Here is a 22,273-nt window from a genome sequence, read left to right on the forward strand (position 1 = left end):
GAACAACTGTAAACCTAATGTTACCAACTCCACTAATGTGTGGCTCATGATGAAATTGGAGTAAACTTCAAACAAATTATTCAGCGTCTTTTTTTTAATCTAGAACTGCATTTTCCAGTAGGTAGCCCCTAACCACCTATGGCTATTTCGATTTAAATTAATGAAAATTAAATAAAATTAAACGCACAGTCCTCAATCACACCACTCACATTTCAAGTGCTCAGGGTCACACACGGCCAGTAGCTACTGCGTTGGACCGCACTGTACAGAACATTTCCTTCCCATCAGCAAGTTCTACTGGACACCTAGAGAGATGCATGAGAAACGTCTCCCTTCCATCAATCCTGTCTTGTCCTCAGTCTGGGTACAATCCAAGCGGTTCCCAATCACTACCGCTTCCTAAAGGACATTTTGAAAGTGGTAACGCCAACAGAAACCGTCTGGCCTGCTCCTGCTAAGAAGGTAACCTAGTAATAGACGTCCCAGATGCCTCCACAAAACTCAGCTCAGCAAGTGGGCGGCGAAAAGGCAGCCAAGCCCCCAACGCGGCAGCGGAGAGAAGCAAATGGGCGGGGCCGGGCGCAGTCACGAGGCCGGGGGCGGGGCCGCCCGCGGCTGGGCGGGGCCAAGAGGGGCGGGCCTGGGAGCCGGCGGCCAGCGCGCCAGCCCGGCCGTGCGTGCTCACGTGACAGGTCCGCGAGGCCCCGGCTCGCGCAGTCGTCTGGGTGAGCGAAGATGGCGGCGGAGAGGGAGCCTCCTCCGCTGGGGGACGGGAAACCTAGCGACTTTGAGGAGCAGGAGGATGGAGAGGACCTTTTCACTAGCACTGTCTCCACCCTGGAGGTGAGACCGCGTCACCGTGGGTGCTGCGTTCCGCCGCTTCTCTCACCTTTAGGTGCCTTTTCCCTGCCCCGACTTGTCCCTCCCCACCCCCCCGGGGATGCAAGGACCTGGTGGGGACGACACCTGTGACGCGGGCCCCACCTCGGGCACCTGTCAGTGGGCTGGAGTTGGCCTGGGCGGTTAGGCCTTCTCAGACCAGCGGACGGGTCCGGGGGTCTGACCTGATCCCCAGAAGGGCAGGGACTGGACTGAGCATCGCGGCGCCCTTTTCCTGTTCAGCTGGCCGTCCTAGATGTCACTTGCACCTCTTGTTCCAGAGCAGAGAAGGGCTTCCCTGGAGTCCCAGTAAACCTCACCGCTCTCCCCGGCGACCTCCGCAGCCCGTTTGGAAAGGTGCTTGTGTTCCCCTTCCCCAGGGACGGTGTGCCCCCGAAAGGGGAGAGCAGTGAAGTGAGCGCTGAGTGACCCAGCCTCCCCGGGGAGCGTGTGGATGCACTTTCCCCAGTCATGGTCTTTCAAGAACTCCTAGTTCCTCTTGGTGCCTGTTTTCCGAACTATTAAGTAGGCAAATGCATTTGACTTGTTTTGTCTTCTTTAGTTCCAAGGTGTTTTTTGTTTGTTTGTTTTGTTTTTAAGGATCGTAGCGTTTATGAACTCTAAAGTTGAAGGGAAGGGATTAGTAGTCCAGGAAACTTTTGTTTTTTTAAGTTACCAGGAGAGAAATAAAAACAGGTTTCACTCCCTTTTCTTCTTTTCTCGCATGGTCAGCGATCTATGAAACTGAGTGTTCCTGTTTTTGTCAAAGGAAACACCCTCTATGAACTTAACTGTATTGGGTCTCCTATATCCAGTTCATGTTTTAATTGCTTTGCATTTGAGGAGAGTACACGCACCTCATAGCCCACTTTTAAGTGTGCCTATGCGTATTAAAATGTAGCCAAATTTTCCAGAGAACTGTTTACCTCGGGCTGTACTTTCTTATAAACTGTTCTAGTAAGCTTTCTTGGCTTGTTCAACTCTGCACAAAATCAACTGGAAATTAATGTAAAATATCTATTATCTGAAATTCAGTTACCTGACATTGGAACTTCTGGAAATGGTTTCAGCACTGACCACATTCTGCTAATTGTATTTGCAGGTGCTGGACAGACCTTAACTCCCCTCAGATTATGTGCTTCTTGGGGCTATGGATATGGATAGTGCCTTGATCATCTAACTGTTCCTCACAAAATCTTTTTTTTTTTTTTTAATTAATTTATTTTTGTTACAGATGTTCCTCCGGCCTACCCCCAAGCATTGTTGTCTATGTCCATTGGTTACGCACACATGCTCACAACATCTTGAATACTCGGCAGTTAGTAAATATTTGCTGGATTGCCAAAACTATCATCTAAAAACTAGTAAAAATGATCTTGCAAAACAAATTACCTTTTGGGGTTAATATCCTTTTAGCCCTTTATACATATTATACAGCTTCCTTAATATGTATTGAAAGTTAATGGCTATGTGGGATCCTAAGAATTGTATTCCCTTTGAGGGCAGTGAAGGTTTTCCACTAGCAAGGATCTCTGACCTAGGGTAAACTAGAATACTGTGAACACTAATCATCTCATTTAATTGATGTCTTTTAGAGGTGAGTAATAGGAATTATAATCCGTGTTTCCATTTGAATGGGACTTTTAAATAAGCATTTGACCTTTTTTCCAGTAAACGTCTACAGAAGTTTGAGTATGAATAAATTTATCTTGGTTAATGCACTGTGAAAGTTGTAAATAAAGTTGGTTTTGATTATTCATCTAAATTCCTTATTTCATAGACTGATTCATGTTATTAACTGTAAGGTAGTATAACTATGAGATTTATAAATTCAATTTTATTTTATTTTATTTTTTTGCTTTTCAAACTATTTGGAGATCTTAGTGTACCAAATATCTCTAAAGGGATGTTCTTTCAGTACTCCATTTTTCTTTTTAACAGTTCTTATCATACTTCACTATGCAGGAGAAACCACAGTGTAATTGTTTAAAATGCAGATGCCTTTGCCTCACTGGAATTTGCATGTTTAATAAGTGCTCTAGGTCCATGCAAATAAAAAGGAGAGAAGGAAATTGATGCAATAGCAGATTAAAAGATAGACATTTTAGGATTTATAATCATTTTCAGGTGATTTTTAGGAGAAGAAATTGTGAGTTTATTTCACGTGGGAATAAGATAGTACCAATGACAGTAACATGAGATAGCTAGAAATGCTTTATGGGCTAGAGATGTAGATTTGAATGATAACACTAAACCAGACTCTATGTGAAAATATGGTCCCTGCCCTCAGGGAATGTATGAATCCACAGGAGTCAATATAATAAACATAGCTGTGTGACCAAAACCCTGCAATACCAATACCGGGTGATACATGTGTAAGTGAAACATGCATATAGTATGGAAATAATGTAGAAGAATGGAGTGATTTAATTGCATAGATCTTTTAGCACCCTGAAAGTGGGCGACATTAAGAGTAAGTAGAGACTTTTTTTAATCCTCACTCAAGGATATGCTTATTGAATTTTTTAGAGAGAGGGGAAGGAAAGAGTGGTCAGTTGCCTCCTTTAGACCCGGGGAGGCGGGGGGGGGGGGGGGGGGGGGGCAAACCCACAACCTAAGTATGTGCCCTGACCAGACTCCAACCCACAACCTTTTGATGTAGGGGAAGACTCTCCAATCAACTGAGCCATACCGGCCAGGGCAGTGGAGACTTGATAATGAGGAACTAAAGTTTAATGTCTGTTGTCCCGGAGCAACAGGGTGGTAACAGTGTGTAATTTGTTTTCTTAATTCTGTTTTGTAATTTTAGCTAGGCCTTCAACTTTAAATGTATTATTTTTTGAAAATTTCATTATGAATTATGTATGATTCAGAGAAAATACATTTTATGACCAGGTATTTAAAGGCAACAGCATGGAAAATTACTAGAAGGAGATTTATGAAAAGGTACAGTTCTAGTTGACCACTTTCCCTTGAAACCATTAAATTTAAGGATTTTAGAATAAATTATTTTTTAGTACGTATAAAAATATTCTCCGGGGGGGGGGGAGGAGAAACATCTGTAACAAAAATAAATTAATAAAAATTTTAAAAAATGTTATTCTCTGAAGTTGCAGAGATGGTCAATTTTTTTTGCAGACTTTCTTCTTAAAAAGATAAAATTATTCTTTAATGCGTACTTTCCTATGAAATTGAACTCTCGTGTTTTCCCCCCTGTGATTATAGTTTTTAGCTGATACGACATTTACTTTTATTTAGTAAAGTTCACTATCACCTCAGTCAAGATATAGAACACATCCATCACCCCCCAAAAATTCTCTCATGTAGTTAACCTCTTCCATTCCTAGTCTCTGGTAGCCACTGATCTGTTTTCTGCCTATAGTTTTGTCTTTTCTAGAATGTCTCATAAATGGAATGAAACTTTTTAAGTCTAGCTTCTTTAACTTAGCATAAAACATCTGAGGTATATCGATGCTATTGCATGTACCAATAGTTCATTTATTTTTATTGCTGAATTTGTTGTATGTATCATAGTTTATTGTTAAAGGACATTTCTCTTATTTCCAGTTTTTTGGCATTAATGAGTAAAGTCAATATAAAGATTTATGTACAGGTTTTTGAATGAACATAGTTTTTCTTTCTTTTGTGTAAATACTTAGAGGTAGGATTATGGGTTGTATAGTTAATGTATGTTTAACTTTGTTTTTTTTTTCTTTATTATTTCAGAGAGAGAGGAAGGAGGAGAGAGATAGAAACATCAATGAGAGAGAGAACATCGATTGACCGCCTCCTGCATGCCCCTCACTGGGGATTTAGCCCACAACCTGGGCATATGCCCTGACTGGGAACCAGTGACCTCTTGGTGCATGGGTTGACTGAGCCATACTAGCTGGGTTATATATTTAACTTTGTAAGAAACTGCTAAACTTTCTCCCAGAAAGGTTCAAAGGAAGTAAGGTACAGAGAGATGAAGTCATTTTCTTTTAGTCCCATGAGTTAATGACTATAGTATAATATAAGTTGAGACCATATTCAGTAGGATGTTGTAAGAATCAATTATCTGTGGGTTCATTAAAACAAATGCATGATGCTTCAAGAAAAAAGCATATTATTATATTTCCTTGTATCATAAAAGTTATTTTCATATCAAGTTTTATCCCTAGTCAGAGAGTCATGCTTTGCATATATTATTGAGTGTCTGAATCCTGAAGGCTAGCATTCATTCTCTGAAATCTTACAAAATTTTGAAAGATTCTAAGAGAGGCAGAAAGAAAACTGCCAAATTGTTTTTTCAAACAGCTGTATCATTTTGCATTCCCATCAATAATGAATGAAAATTCCAGTTGTTCTACATCCTTTTTAGCACTTGTTAGTGTAATTTTTATTTTAGGCAATGGTGAACTTAAGGCTAACTTATACTGGCTCAAAAAATGATTGTTCAATTTTTAGGAATTTTGTAAACTGATTAGTTAATACAGCCATTGTTAAAAATTAAATTATATAAATTTATAATGAAATTATATTTAAAACAGGTAATAAATGTTTTAAACTTGTCACTTCCTAGTTCCTTTACTACCTTTTACTGTTTTCTATGCGTTTGAGGTTATATATCTATTGTATCTGTCTGAATGGTGGAAAGTACATATTTTCACAACTTAATCTTATGAGGGGTAATCAGCCACAGCGGGCATCTTTACCCCACAGAAATCTGCGAAAGCTAAGGGTCTTCTCTCCATAAGACCTGGTTGCTAAGTATTTACTAGCACACACTGATTTTTAGCCATTCTAATAGGTGTGTGGAGTTCTCTCATTGTGGTTTTAATGTATGTTTTCTAATGATTAATGATGTTGAATATATTTCCATGTACATAGTCACCCTCTGAAAATTATTTTTGGTGAAATATCTTTTCACATATTTTGCACATTTTAAAAATTGTGTTTCCTTACTGAGATTTTAGAATTCTTCATATATTCTAAATACAAATCCTTTGGCAGATATTTTTCCCAGTCTGTAACTTGTCTTTTTATGCTATTAACAGTATCTTTCACAGAACAAAAGTTTGTTATTTTGATGAAGTCCAAGTTTATCCTTTATTTTTTATTGATAGTACTTTATGTCACATATAAAAATCCTTTGCTAATGTTAATCAAAGGTCACAAAGGTTTTGCTTATGTTTTCTTCTAGAAGTTTTATAGTTTTAGCTTTTACACTTAGGCCTGGGATTCATTTTGAGTTAATTTTTGTATGAGTTGAGGTTCATTATTTTTGCTTATAGATATGCACTTGTTCCACCACCATTTATTGAGAGATAATCATGTTGTTAAGGTTTGTTTTACAACTCAGAATATATTCTGTTAATTGTGTGTGCACTTGAAAAAAATATGTAAACTGATGTTGGATGGAATGTTCTATAAATGTTTGGTCAAGTTGGTTCGTAGTATTTTTCAATACACACAGCAACATTGTTGAATCTCAGGTGCTTTGTGCTAAGATGAAGAAGTTCTTAGACTCAGAGTTTCTCCATTGGGTTGTCTTTGCATCTTTGTCAAAAATCAGTTGAGCATGTATGTGTGGGTCTATTTCTGATCTCTATCCTCTTCATTGATCTGACTGTCCTTTTGCCAGTTTTATGCTACCTTGATTACTGTAATCAACTCTTGAAATCAGGTATTGTGATCCACTTTGTTACTTTCAAAATTGTTTTGACTATTACAGTTCTTTTACCTTTCCATATAATTTTATAATCATTTTATTGATTTCTACCATAGATTAATTTGGGGGATTAACATTAACAATATCGAACCTTTAAGCCATAAGTATATTATTTCTTTCCATTTATTTAGATCTTATTTGATTTTTTTTCATCAGTGTTAATAGTTTTCTACATATAGATCTATCATATTTTGTTAGTTTATACCTAAGTATTTCGTGGGCTTATGGTATGTTTATTTCTTTTTCCATTTGCTCATTGTGGCATATTGACCCCATATCCTGCATCTATGCTAAACACTCATTAGTTCTAGTTGTTTTTTTGTAGAGTGCTTGGGATTTTTTTTATTTATTTATTTATTTATTTATTTATTTATGTTTTGTTAATCCTCACCCTAGGATATTTTTTTCATTGCTTTTTAAGGTAGAGTGGAAGGAGGGAGGAAGAGAGAGAAAGAAAACATCGGTGTGAGAGAGACACATATATTGGTTGTTGTCTCCCACATGACCCTGACTGCGGGGTTGCGGATCAAACCTGCAACCCAGGTATACAACTTGAACGGGAATCAAATCCATGACCCTTCGGTTCACAGGCCAACACTAACCACTGAGCAAACCAGCTAGGGCTCCTTGGATTTTCTATGTAGATAATTGTGTTGTCTCTGATTAGAGCTTGCCTTCTTTCCTTCCTTTTTTCTTCCCAATTTTTATGCCTTTAAAAAAAAAAAACTTACATTAATGCACTAGCTAGGGCCACCAGTATTATATTAAATAAAAACATTGAGAGTGGATAGTCTTTCCCCTTTCATGGTTGTAGGAGGAAAATATCAGTTCCTTTTGCCTACAGATAAATATGAAGTTATCTGTAAGGTTTTCAGAAAACTAGGAAATTAAGGGAACTCAACCTGATGAAGGTCACCATTTATAGTTCAGTCAGAGTTAATTTTGTATATCTACAAATAAAATGCAAAGCCTTGTAACCTTATAGGTCCATTTACCTCCCTTCTTGTATGTTTCAGTTTGCAACATAACTAGTAATAGCCAAGATATGGAATTACCTGTATGCCCATCAATAGATGAATGTATAAAGAAGATGTAATACACACACACACACACAGAAATATTATTATGTGATTAAAAAGAATGAAATCTTCCCATTTGTGACAACATGGATGGATCTACAGGATAATCATGCTAAGTGTAAAAAGTCAGACAGAGAAAGGCAAATACTGTGTGATCTCACTTATACATGGAATCGAAAAACAAAATAAATGAGTAAACAAAAGAAAACAGAAACAGTCCTATAGATACAGAGAAGCTAATGGTTGCCAAAGGAGAGGGAGTAGGGGATGAGAATTTTTAAAAATGGGATTATGGTTATGGTAAATGTAAATGGCTCTAGACAGTCCCCAAATCCTGTATCTCAAGTAAAATCTTTTTAAACATTACAAATATATCTCAGAATTATGTGCCTGTCATGTATTATATTGAAACATAACATCAGTGGGGAAAACATAAAACTCCAAGAGAACATCTACTATGGCCAACTGAACCGGGAAAAGAAAACCCAGTAGTCTGAATAATAGGTAACAGAAATCCTTGCTAGTATTTTTCTCTCCCTTCTTTTACTGCTTTTCTGCAAGGATTGCCCAAACTAAGCAAAAGTGTGACAATGCAGGCAGCTAAAACTCTGAGAGAAGCCTATGTTTCTCTGGGAAACAGCCTTGGAAAAAAGGTGTCTCTTTCCCAAACAAAGACCAGGTTTGCTTATTGTTTAGTATAATAATGTCTTTTCTGGAGCAAAGAATAGGCACATGTATTGCCTTTTATAAATGATTTGGGTTCCCTAAGTTCGGGTTCCTCAGCTGTGACACAAAACTAAAGCAGTGCAGCGTTGGCCTGGGCCCCTTCATGTCACTATCCTGGCAAGTGAGGGGCAAGGGATATTGTCACAAACATGATACTCATGCTGCTTGCTTTGCTTTGACTAACAAAGTCTTCTGCTGATTGTTCATTATTGGTGTATAGAAACACTACAGATTTCTGTGTATTCTATATCCTGCAACTTGACTGAAGTAATTTATTCTAGTAGTTTTTTGGTGGAGTCTAGGGTTTTCTGTATATAGCATCATGTCATCTTCAAATAATGAGAGTTTCACGTCTTTCCAATTTCAGTGCCTTTTAGTTCTTTGTCTTGTCTGAATGCTGTGGCTAGGAATTTCAATACCATGTAGAATAGAAATGGTGAGAGTGAGCATTCTTGTCTTGTTCCCGATCTTAGAGGAAAGGCTTTCAGCTTTTTGCCATTGAGTATGATACTAGCTATGAGGGTGTCATATATGGACGTTATTATGTTTAGATATGTTTCTTCTATACCAACTTTGTTGAGAGTTTATATCATAAAAGGATGTTGAATTTTGTTACGCTTTTTCTTCATCTGTTGAGATGATCATGTGGTATTTATCCTTTATTTTGTTAATGTGATGTATTACATTAGTGGATTTACAGATGTTGGGCCTTCCTTGAATCCCTGAGATGAAGCCCATGTGATCATACGTATAATCCTTTTAATGTCTTGTTGAATCCAGTTTAATATTTTGTTGAGAATTTTTGCACCTGTGTTCACCAAGGATATTGGCTTGTAATTTTCTTTTTTTGTAAGGTCTTTATCTGATTTTGATATTAGGGTGAAGATGGCATTGTAGAATGAGTTTGGAAGCATTCCTTCTGTAAATTTTTGAAATAGTTTAAGAAAGATATGTATTTTTATTTGAATGTTTGGTAGACTTCACCCGTGAAGCCATCTGGTGGTCCTGGACTTTTATTTGTTGGACGTTTTTAAATTACTGTCTCAATTTCATTGCTGAGTTTTGTATTTCTTCCTCGTTCAGTCTTGGTATACTTCTAGAAATTACCCATTTCTTCCAGGTTGTTGAATTTGTTGGCATATAATTGTTCATGGTATTCTTTACTGATTTTTAAGTATTTCTATGGTGTTGGTTATAAGTTCTCTTTTTTCATTTATGATTTTATGTATTTGGAAACTTTTTTTTTTTTTATGAGTTTGACTACAGGTTTGTATTATGTATCCTTTCAAAGAATCAGCCCTTAGTTTTATTGATCCTTTGTACTATTTAAAAATTTTTAATTTTGTTTATTTCTGCTACACTCTTTTTTTCCTCCAATTTTTATTAATTTATTTTTGTTACAGATGTTTCTCCTTTTTCCCCCTAGACACCCTCCTCCCCATCCCTCCCCACCCCCACCCCCACCCCCTAGCATTGTTGTCTATGTCCATTGGTTATGCATACATGCATATAAGTTCTTTAGTTCATCTCATCCATCCCCCCACCCCCCTACTCTGAGGTTTGTCAGTCTGAACCATACTCCTTTCTTTCTTTTTATTTTTTTATCCTCACCCGAGGACATTTTTTCCATTTTTTGTTCAGATAGAGTGTGGGAGGGGGAGGGAGGGGGGGGGAGAAACATCGACGTGAAAGGGACACGTCGAGTGGTTGCCACCCACACAACCCAACCAGGGCCGGGGACAAACTGCAACCGAAGTACATGCCCTTAGCGGGAACCGAACCCGGGTCTCTCAGGACCGCAGGCCCACGCTCTAACTGCTGAGCCAAACCGGCCAGGGCTGAACCATACTCCTTTCTATGTCTCTGGGTCTATTGTGTTCATCAGCCCACCTTGTTCATTATATTCCACAAATAAGTGAGATCATGTACTATTTGTCTTTCTCTGATTGGCTTGTTTTGCTTAGGATAATACTCACAAGGTCCCTCCATGTTGTCTCAAAAGATAAGAGATCTTTCTTTCTTACAGCTATATAGTACTCCATTGTGTATATGTGCCACAGCTTTTTTATCCACTCATCTATTGATGGACACTTGGGCTGTTTCCAGATCTTAGCACTTGTAAATAGTGCTGCTATGAACACAGGGGTACACATATTCTTTCCGATTGGTCTTTCAGGCTTTTTATGATATATTTTTAGAAGCGGGATCACTGGATCACATGGCAATTCAATTTTTAATTTTTTGAGGTAACACCATACTGTTTTCCATAGTGGCTGCACCAGTCCTTATTCCCACCAGCAATGTACTAGAGTCCCCTTTTCTCCACACCCTCGCCAGCACTTGTTGTTTGATGATTTGTTGATGGCGGCCATTCTGGCAGGTGTGAGGTGATACATCATAGTTGTTTTAATTTGCATCTCTCTGTTGAGTAGTGACGTTGTCTGCTACACTCTTTATTATTTCCTTCCTTCTGTGTACTTTTGGGTTTGTTTGTTCCTTTTCTAGTTCCTTTAGGAGTAGAGTTAGATTGTTTATTTGGGATTTTTCTTGTTTCTTGAGGTAGGCCTGTATTGCTATGAACTGCATCGCATAAATTTTGAAAAGTTATATTTTCAGCCCAGCCGGTGTGGCTCAGTGGATTTAGCGTCGTCCCATGGACTGAGAGGTCCTAGTTGGATTCCTAGTCAGGGCACATGGTAGGGTTGGGAGCTCAATTCCCAGTAGGGGGCGAGCAGGAGGTAGCTGATCCATGTTTCTCTCTTATATCCATGTTTCTCTCTCTCTCTCTCTTCCTTTCTCTAAACAATCAATAAAAACATTTTCTTTAGAAGTTATATTTTCATTTTCATTTGTTTCAAGGTAGTCTTTTAAATTTATTTCCTGTTTGATTTTCTCTTTGATCTTTTGGTGGTTTAGTAGCATGGTGTTTAGTCGCTACATATTTGTGGGGTTTTTTTTCCAGTTTTCTTCCTGTAATTGATTTCTAGTTTCATGCCATTGTGGTTGGAAAAGATGCTTGATATTTCAGTCTTTCTCAGTTTATTGAAGCTTGTTTTGTTCTATGTGTATTTGGGGGGGTGGGTATATTCTGCAGGTTGGGGGTTAAATGTTCTGTTAAGTTCTGTCTTATCTAATGTGATGTTTAAGGACATTATTTCCTTATCAATTTTCTATCTGAATGATCATTGATGTGAGTGTGGTATTAAAATCCCTTGCTATTGTATTACTATGGATTTCTCCCTTTATGTCCATTAACAGTTGCTTTATATATTTTCTCTTGGGGTTTTAGATGCTAGTTATTTCATCACTGCTGCTGTCTTGCAGTTAGCAACTACTTCTGGCCTCAGGGCAGGGCCAGGAGACACAATGGAGATGTGGGGGGGATTTTCTATCTATTGATGTTATAGCCAGAAAGACAGTGTTTCTTGGAGTCATTGCTGCATATATCTAGTGTAGTTCTGCCATTGGCACCAGACTCAGGAAAAGCTGGGAGAGAAAAGAAGAAAAAAATTGTAAAAGTCACCCTTGTAAGGATAATTTTTTACATTTTTGGCTCCATCCTCAATCTCCCTGCTATTACTTACCTTCAGTTTATTGTTTTTTGTATTCCATCTGGGGTTTTAGTGTTAATCAGTGGGAGAAAGAGGCTCTAGTGGGCTACTTTAATCTCGGTTGGGATTTAAAGCACTACTATTTTTTTTCTAATATATCTTTTTTAATTTTTATAGAATTTATTGGGAAACATTGATTAATAATATTATGTAGGTTTCAGGTGTACAATTCTAAAATACAGCATCTGTATATTGTATTGTGTGTTAACCCAAAGTCAAGTCTCCTTTCATCACTATTTATCCTCCTTTTACCCTTTTCTGCCTCCTCCCACCCCCTTTCCCTCTGGTAATCAACATACTGTTGTAAAGCACTAACATTTAATTGAAGAGATATTAGCATCAACCTTGGAACATTTTTATTAAAATAATCTTTAACACACTACTAGGTGATGATGTAGGGGAAGACAAGAACATACATTAGTTGTTGTTGTTGTTAATCTTCACCCCAGGATATATTTCCATTGATTTTTGGGGGGGGGAGAGAAAGAAGAGAGAGAGAGAGAGAGAGAGAGAGAGAGAGAGAGAGAAAGAAAGAAAGAAAGAAAGAAAGAAAGAAAGAAAGAAAGAAAGAAAGAAAGGAAGGAAGGAAGAAGGAAGGAAGGAGAGACAGACACATCAATTGGTTGCCTCCCGAATGCACCCCAACTGGAGCTGGAAATTGAACCCAAAAATCCCTTTCATATGTAGGCTGACACTATAACCACTTAACCATATAGACCAGGGCAAAAGAACATACATTTATTTAAAATACTGATGTCTCCTCAATTGCATTTTTTTTTTTTTTTTATCCTCACCCGAGGACATTTTTCCATTTTTTGTTCAGATAGAGCGGAGAGAGAGGAAGAGAGAGAGAGAGAGACATCGATGTGAAGGGACACATCGAGTGGCTGCCTGCATTTTATCTTTCATAACTATAGTTCCGATCATCCAGAATATGTGCTCCAGGCAAAGAAGCCAGCAGTGTTCCCTTCTACCATCACTTCCTCCTTCAGTAGCCACTGCCTCTATAATGCTTTCTGCCCAGTGGAGAACAGCTCTTGTACTTACTACTGAAAGGGGCCTGGAGGGGTAGGAGAAGAGTCCAGCCAGCCTTTAGTGAGTGGCTGCTCCAGATTGACTGCTGTCAATCTCTGAACAGTAGGTCAGGGTACCCAAAGCTTGCTGGTGAATGGGCACTCAAGGGAAGTGCATGCCTCATAGCCTTCCCCTTGTGGGGTGACTACTGCCTCCATTCCTGGGCTTTGAACTATGAGACAGTGTGTCCTTTTTCTTATACAAACACGTGCTAGTTTTTGTTTGTTTGTTTGTTTGTTTTCTGATTCTGATGTCAAAGAACTGTGAATACCTAAGATATTAGCTAATGTGAATATTCAATTATAATAAGAATACATTATAGATTATAAATAGTCTATATGTATTATATCTATATACTGTTATAGTTTTTACTTTGAATAGTCATGTCTATTTGAAAGGATGTAAGAGGGGAAAAGTACAACAGGTCCTCAGATAATGTCACTTCATTCAACATCATTTGGTTATGATGTTGGTGAGGAGGGAACAAAGTCGATTCCTCTCTGGGGCCACTGTCTATGGGGGTTTGCCCCTATATCCCAAAGATGTGTATTGTTAGGTTAATAGGCATGTCTAAATTGTCTCAGTTTTTTTTTTTTTTTTTTGTCTTTTTCTTTTTCTTTTTTAACCCTCACCTGAGGATATATATATTTTTTATTTATCTTCAGATAGAATTGGAGGAAGAGAGAGCAAGAGAGAGGGAAACATTGATGTGACAGGGACACATCGACTGGTTGCCTCCCACACCACCCCATCCAGGGCCAGGGACCGAACCACAACCAAGGTACCCTTGATCGGAATCAAAGCCGAGACTCTTTGGTCCAATCACTGAGCCACACTGGCCAGGGCTAAATTGTCCCAGTCTTAATGAGTGTGGGTGAGTGTGTGAGTTCGCCTTTGAATGGAAGGGCTTGCAATGGAACCCTTGAGGAGGAAGGGTTGGTTCCAGGAAAGTTCCTACCTTGAGCCCTGAGCTGCTGGGACTGGCTCAGGCCACCCACCGTCCGGTTCTGGAATAAATGGGTTGGAAAATCATTGTCTTTTAGAATTAATTTTTTAAAAATGTATGTATATATATATATATATATATATATATATATATATAGTTTACATTTGTTTCAGTGTTTAATATTAGAAGTATTTTGAATCTTTTTAGAAGTTTGGTGATGTTTTTGTGGCCAGAAATTTGCTCTAGGAACTTAACTCTTGTTTATATCAATTAGCTTTTGGTAAAATTTGTTTCATTTTATGTTGTTTTGTTTTAAGTTGCAATTTCTAAGTATTTATTGGTTAGGGTAAGTGAGGACTTAGTGTGGTCTCTTTAGTTATGCAGATATTTATCATTTGTGTTTCTTTTCCTTCATCAAATGCCCCCTCTTGTATCTTTCTTTCTTTTTTTTTTGCATAAAGAACTTCCTTTAGCATTGTTTTTTTAGAGAAGGTCTGTTGATGAATTCTCTTATTTGTACTTCATTTGAAATTCTTTATTTTACCTGCGTTCCTGAATTATATTTTTGCTGTTTATAGATTTCTGGGTTTATAGTTCTTTCTTTCAGAACTTTGAAAGTGGTCTGCCGTTGTGTAGCCTTCGTCATTTCTGACGAGAAATCTTCAATCATTTGCACTGATGTCCTCCTGGTAAAAATATATTGGTTTTTCTATAGATACATTTTTCTTTCTCTTTCTCCTTTATTTTCAGTAGTTTGATAATGATATGTGTAGGCATAGTTTTGTTTGGGTGTTTGAAACCTTTTTTTTCATTATTATTCAGATTGGATACTTTCTGTGACTTATTTTCAAATTCAGTGACACATTTTTCTGTCATCTTCATTCTGTTATTGAATCCTTTCTGCAAACTTTTTATTTCAGATAATTTCTTTTTCAGTTCTGAACACTTGATTTTGTTGTTTTTTGTAGCTTCTATTTCTTAGCTGAGAAACCTCTTGTCTTTTTCATTTCAAATGTTTTTACCTTTACCTCATGGAGACAGAAAAGCTTTTAAAAGTTGTTTTAACTAATACTTCCCAACATCTGGGTTATCTTGAGGTTGGCATCTGTTGATTGTCTTTTCCCTTGAGATTTGGTTACAAATCTGTTTATGTAAGCATTAAATTATAGCAGTGAATTGAGATTTATTATTTTTAATATTTTATTTAATTTTTAAAAATTTTGCTTTTATTTCTCTTAAGATTAATTTATTCTTTTTTCTTTCAAAGTTAATATCGAGCAAAGTTGAGAAATACAAAAGGACATAAAGTTAGGTGACTCTGGATTTGGAAATTATAAAATAATGAAATGGAGCCCTGGCCAGTGAGGTTCAGTGGTTAGAGTGTTGACTTGCGGACCGAAGGGTCTCGGGTTCAATTCCCGGTCAAGGACATGTACCTGGGTTGCAGGTTTGATCCCCAGACCCCTTTGGAGGCAACCAATCAATGTGTCTCTCTCCATATCTCTCTCTCTCTCTCTCTCTCTCTCTCTCTCCCCGTCCCTCCTTCCCTTCCACTCTCTCTAAAAATCAATGGAAAAAAAATATCCTTGGGTGAGGATTAATAAAACAACAACAACAATAATAATAAATGAAATGGATAGGTTAGAAAAGAATATATTAGCATTTATCTGATGCAGTTATGGGGACAATAAAAAGTTGGTACAAAGAAATTCATTTATGTAAGCATAGACAAGTTAATGTGCAGACAGAATTAGAATTCAAAGTTCCTAATTCACAAGAAATTTTAAAGTTTTGCAGATAGAAACCTTTGTTTAAAATGAAGTTGGGCCCTGGTCAGTGTGGCTCAGATGGTTGGAGCATCCTCCTGTACACCAAAAGGTGTTGGGTTCGATTCCCGTTCAGGGCACATACCCAGGTTGTAGTTTCAATTCTGGGTCAGGTCATGTGCAGGAGGCTACTGATTGATGTATCTCTCTCTCTCTTCCTCTCTCTAAATCAATTTTTTTAAATTAAAAAACAGTTGAATATACAAGTTATGTTTAGGACCTTAGTGCCTGTATTTTGTTCAGTACAAGTATATCTTAGTTTCTAGGAGGACAAAGAGAAGGCGCAGGAAACATTTATTTTTAATAAATATTATCAGGAAACTGGATCATATGTATAGATTCATATCTTTCGTATGTAATGTCATATTCTGAACATCTTTTTGTGTCAGTAAATACCACTCTGCTACATTTTTAAAATAATAGACTTTATTTTTTAGAGCAGTTTTAAATTCATTGCAAAATTGAGTGGAAGGTACAGAGCTTTCCCATATACTGCTCCTACACATGCATTATCCCAGATTACAACATCCTCCACAGGAGGGGTACATTTGTTACAATTGATGAAACTACACTGATTCATCATAATCACCCAAAGTCCATAGTTTACATTAGGGTACACTCTTGGTGTACATTCTATGGCTTTGGACATACATATTGACATGTATCCACCATTATAGTATCATACAGAGTAGTTTCACTATCCTAAATATCCTCTGTGCTCTGCTTGTTCATCCCTTCCTCTCCCAACCCACTGATCTTTTTACTGTCTCCATAGGTTTTTCTTTTTAATATTTTCATTGATTTTTTTTTAGACAGGGGAAAGAAGAGAGAGAAACATCCATGTGAGAGAGATACATCAATTGGCTGCCTCCTGCACGCCCCCTACTGGGGATCGAGCCCACAACCCAGACATATGCCCTGACCAGAAATCGAACCAGGACCTTTCAGTCCATGGGACATCGTTCAGTCCACTGAGCCACACTGGCCAAGCTCCATAGTTTTGTTTTTTCCAGAATGTCATGTAGTTGGAATCACACAATATCTAGTCTTTTCAAGCTGACTTCATTCACTTAGTAATACGCAGTTAAATTTTCTCTTTGCCTTTTCATGGCTAGATAGCTCATTTCATTTTAGTGCTGAGTAATATTTCATTGTCTGACTGTACCACACTTTACCCATTCACTACTGAAAGACATCTTGGTTGCTTCCAAATTTTGGCAGTTGTGAATAAAGCTGTTATAAATATCATGTACAGGTTTTTGTATAGACATGTTTTCAACTCCTCTGGGTAAATACAAAGTTTGATGGCTGGACTCTATGATAAGAGTATGTTTAGTTTTATAAGAAACTGCCAAACTGTCTTCCAGAGTGCCTATACTATTTTGCATTCCCATCAGCAATGAATGAAGGTTACTGTTACTCCATATAATTGGCCATTCTAATGAGAGTTTAACCATTTTAATAGGAGTATAGAGTATTCCACAGTGAAGTATAGTGGTAGCTCATAGTTGTTTTAATTTGCATTTTTCTGATGACAGAGGTGTGGGGCATATTTTTATATGCTTATTTTCCATGTGTAATATCTTTGGTGAGGTGTTTGTTAAGGTCTTTGGCCATTTTTTGATTGGGTTGTTTATTTTCTTACTGTTGAGTTTTAAGGATTCTTTGTATATTTTGGATAACAGTCTTTTATCAGATGCTGCTTTTGCAAATATTTTCTCTTAGTCTGTAGCTTGTTTTTCCATTATCTTGACAGTATATTTTGCAGAGCAGAAATTTTTAATTTTGATGAGTTCTATCCTATTCTCTATTTCATGGATTGCACCTTTGTTGTTCTATGTAAAAACTCATTGCCAAACCCAGGGTCATCTAGATTTTCTCCTGTGTTATCTTCTAAGAATTTTATGCTTTTGTGCTTTACATGTAGGTCTGTGATCCATTTTGAGTTGATTTATGTAAAGGATGTAAAGGCTTTGTCTAGGTTCACATTTTTGCATGTGGATATACTGTGTTCCAGCACTGTTTGTTGAAGAGATTTCTTTTTTCTCTGTTGTGTTGCCATTGTTCCTTTGTTAAAGATCAGTTAGCTATATTTATGTTGGTCTATTAGGGGCTCTCGATTCTGTTTCATTGATCTGAAAAGGCATAGAGGAAACTTAAATAAATGCACATTACTAAGTGAAAGAATCCAGTCTGATTACTGCAGCTTTATACTTAAGTCTTGAAATCAGTAGCTTCAGTCTTCCAGCATTGTTCTTCTCCGTCAATATTTTGTTGGCTATTCTGAGTCTTTTGCCTCTCTATATAAACTTCAGAATAATTTTGTCAATATCATCAAAATAACTGGCTGGGATTTTGATTGGGATTGCATTGACTCTGTAGGTCAAGTTAGGAAGAACTGACATGTTGACAATATTTAGCCTTCCTAATCATGAACATGGAATATCTCTCCATTTATTTAGATTTCCTTTGATTTCATTTATCAGGGTTTTGTAGTTTTCCTCATATGGATCTTACACATATTTTATTGGATTTTTACAAAGATGTTTCATTTTGGGGGTGCTAATATAAATGATATTGTGTTCCTAATTTCATATTCTATTTGTTGATGCTATATAGGAAAGTGATTAACTTCTGTATGTTAACCTTGTATCATGTAACTTTGCTTATTAGTTCTGGAGAATATTTTTGCCAATTCTTTTAGATTTTCTACTCAGACTATAATGTCATCTGTGAACAAAGAGTTTTATTCTTCCTTCCCAAACTCTGTATCATTTATTTCCTTTTCTTGTCCTACTAATTTAGGTAGGAATTAGAGTACAGTGGTAAAGGGGACAGCCTTCCCTTGTTCCTGATCTTAGTGGTAAAGCTTCAGCTTTCTCATTATTAAGTATAATGTTAGCTGTAGGTTCTTTGTAGATAGTCTTTCTCAAGTTGAGGAAGGTCTCCTGTCTTTCTAGTTTACTGAGAATTTTTATCATGAGTGAGTGTTGGAGCCACTCTGCTACATTTTTATGTAGTTGTTCTATAGGTTATTTCAAAATTTTCAGTATTATAGACAATCTAATTGACAAACCTGTAGCCCGTTCTTAGGCATACTCATAATTACTTTCTTAGAATTCATTTAACAGAGTCACTGAGTGTTTGTTGCCAGGAATTAAATAAAAAATTTTAAATAACAAAAGATCCTGTCCCTTTTTTACAGAGTTTGTAGTCTATAAGCAGGTGATAATTATACTGTAATGCGATAAGAGAAATTATGATGGAAGAAGTAGATACTCTGTGGGAGCAGATAGGCCAGTCACCTACCCAGACTCATCTAGAGTTGAAGTTGAGGTTGTGAGAACATCTTTCAGAAGTAATACTAAGCTTATTTGTTTTTTAAATTCCTTCAAGTGAAAATGCTTGAGTAAATGGGGGCCCACCTTTGTAAGAGTTTGGGTATATAAGAATGAGCTTCTGGCCTTGGCTGGTTTGGCTCAGCGGTTAGAGCGTCGGCCTGCGGTCCGGAGAGACCCGGGTTCAGTTCCCGCTAAGGGCACGTACTTTGGTTGCAGTTTGTCCCCAGCCCTGGTTGATTGAGCGGGTGGCAGCCACTCGATGTGTCCCTTCACATCGATGTTTCTCTGTCTCCCTTCCTCTCTCTCCCTCCCACTCTATCTGTACAAAAAATGGAAAAATATCCTCGGGTGAGGATAAAAAATAAAATAAAATAAAATAAAATAAAGAATGAGCTTCTGAGAGAAAAGAAAGCTTCTCCTTTAAATTTTCCCATATTAATGTTTTTAAAGCTCTAAAGAAATGTTCTCATGTCATGGAAGATAGTTCATTTAAGTAGCTGACGAGAAAATTATATGAATTAAGAGTGGCCTCAAAAGATTATTAATCATACAAAAAGTTTACCAATTATAAAGAAAAAATAGATAATTTACCATTACTAAAATTAAGAACTTCTGTTCATTAAAATCTATCATTAAAAAAGCCATACATACTGGTAAAAAAAATATTTGCAATATGTATTTGACATGACAAAGAACTTTTATCCAGAACACATAAAGAACTTCTACAAATCAGTAAGAACAATAGAAAAATGGACAACATACTTGAAGAGACGCTTCAAAAAGAGGATATTCAAATGACCATTAAACATGAAAAATTGCTGAGCACAATACTAAACATATGAAAAATTCAAACCACAGTAAGTTATACTCTATACCTGCCATAATAGCTAAAATGAAATAGATGGAATATATCAAAATGTTGACAAGGAGCAACTGGAATTTCCATGTATTGCTTGTAGAAGTATAAATTATATAACTGTAGAAGATTGTTTAGTGATCCAGCTATTCCACTCATAGGTACATACCAAACAGAAATTTGTTCGCATGTTTGCTAAAAGTATATATACTATAAAGTTCATACACTTGATAGTTGTAAAACTGCTAACCACGCAAAGGCCCATCAACAGAATGGATTGTATATTCACACAGTAGAATATTTTATAGCAACAAGAATGATGGTCTATTACTACATACAACAATATAGAAGAATCTCATACACATAACATTAAGAACAAAAACCAATCACAGAAGAATATCTTCTGTATGATTCCCTTTTTATGAAAAGCAAAAACAGGAAAAACAAATTCATGCTGGCAGAAGCCCATGTGGGGTAAAGAATAGATGGAAGCATGAATAGAGCTTCTGGGTTTGATGATATTCTGTTTTCTTTCATGATCTAGGTGCTAGTGACACAGGGATGGTGGGCTTGTGAAAATAGCTAGCTGTGTGTACTTTTTTTTAATCCTCACCCCAGGACATGCCTATACTGATTTTATAAAGAAAGGGAGATGGGGAGAGAGAGAGAGTGAAACATTTATTGATTGCCACTCACAAGAGCCCTGACTGCGGATAGGACCCGAAACCTGGGTAGGTCTGACTAGTAATTGAATCGGTGACCTTTTGGTGTACAGGATGACATTCCAACTAACTGAGCCACACCAGCCAGGGCTAGCTGTGCACTTCTGACATATTCAATTTTCTTTTTATGTTATGTTGTTTTAAAAAATAATACTGGTCCAGCCGGTGTGACCCAGTGGTTGAGCGTCGACCCATGCACCAAGAGGTCACCAGTTCAGTTCCTGGTCAGGACACATGCCCAGGTTGTGGGCCCATTCCCCAGTGGGGCGCATGCAGGAGGCGGCCAGTCAATGTTCTCTCTTATCGATGTTTCTCTCTCTCCCTCTCCCTTCTTCTCTCTCTAAAATTAATAAAGGGGGAAAAAGTTTTTTTTAAGTAGTAATGGTTTTAAATATAAGAAAACTATAATACTAAAAGCTTTACAATCTAGAGTCCATTATGTTGGTCATTATACTTTAAGGTTAAGAAGTACAAAAATAGTTCCTTAGTTAATTAAAATGTAAACGTTTGGAGAGAGGACATATTTTTAGTTTGAAACTAAAAATGTTACAATAGTAGTCTTAATTCAACTAGTATTAAACCTTCCTCTTAAAATAAAGCAGTATTTTGAACTTCTTACAAATGTAACATGTTTTTAAGATTTAGTTTTGACTATTACAATCTTAAGTGACTTTGTTAAAAGAAGGGAGATGAGTCAAAATGTGTTTTTGGTTCAATCTTATCCTCAGAGGAGGAACTATAAATAACTGTTCTTGTTCTTTCTTCCCTTCCTATCAAGGGAATGGTCTATTTCTATAATGTATGGAGACATAATTATAACAGATAAACATGTCAACCCATTATCTATCACTGTTTTGTTTTTGTTTTTTTCGCAGTCAATTCCATCATCTCCAGAACCAATTAGTCTTCTTACAGAAGATGTTAGTTCAAACTCCAATGGTCCAAAACCTGCAGAAATTGTGCTAGAGGATGACAGAGAAGATCTTTTTGCAGGTAATTGTAACTATCTTTATTTTTTTTAATAATGGACAATTGTAGTATATATTCTGTTAGAATGTATTCTATAAAGCAAACTGAAATTTTGTGTAAAATGTTAGTGGTGGCTCTTCTTGTTAACAACTTAAATGACTAAGAAATTTCTAGTTAGGTAACTGAAAATATAAACTGTTGAGAGAAGCAAAAATGTGATATTTTCTGGTTTTCAGCATGTGAAAATAAATCATGTATTGTAATTTGTTTGTTTTGATCAATTCTTAGAGTAAAGAAAAATGAATGGTTGGGCATTTATACTTTGAGAAATAGCAGTGTTTATATTCTTTATTAATTACACATTGTCACAAACCAAAATTAAACTTTGGATTTAAAAATCACTTGATTTACAGTCTATATATATTTGAAATATGTTTGTTTTAATGCTTCGGTATTTACCACCTGTTCCATTTTTATTCACTTTTAGGTGAGTAAATTGATGCATGAGGAATTTAATTTTGATATGAGGTC

General features: G+C 36.8%; 1 protein-coding gene across 1 annotated transcript in view; it reads left to right on the forward strand.

Moving 5' to 3' along the window:
- Window positions 1–690: 690 nt before the first annotated feature.
- Window positions 691–22,273, forward strand: part of SNX2 (sorting nexin 2) — a 58,554-nt gene continuing 36,971 nt past the window's right edge. Inside the window, exons 1-2 of the mRNA XM_036278960.1 lie at window positions 691–843; window positions 21,649–21,766. Of these exons, the coding sequence (XP_036134853.1) occupies window positions 736–843; window positions 21,649–21,766 (226 nt within the window). The 5' untranslated portion in view covers window positions 691–735. The remainder of the gene's footprint in view (window positions 844–21,648; window positions 21,767–22,273) is intronic.

Source organism: Molossus molossus, unplaced genomic scaffold (assembly GCF_014108415.1).
Source record: "Molossus molossus isolate mMolMol1 unplaced genomic scaffold, mMolMol1.p scaffold_m16_p_3, whole genome shotgun sequence".
Lineage (NCBI taxonomy): Eukaryota > Metazoa > Chordata > Mammalia > Chiroptera > Molossidae > Molossus > Molossus molossus.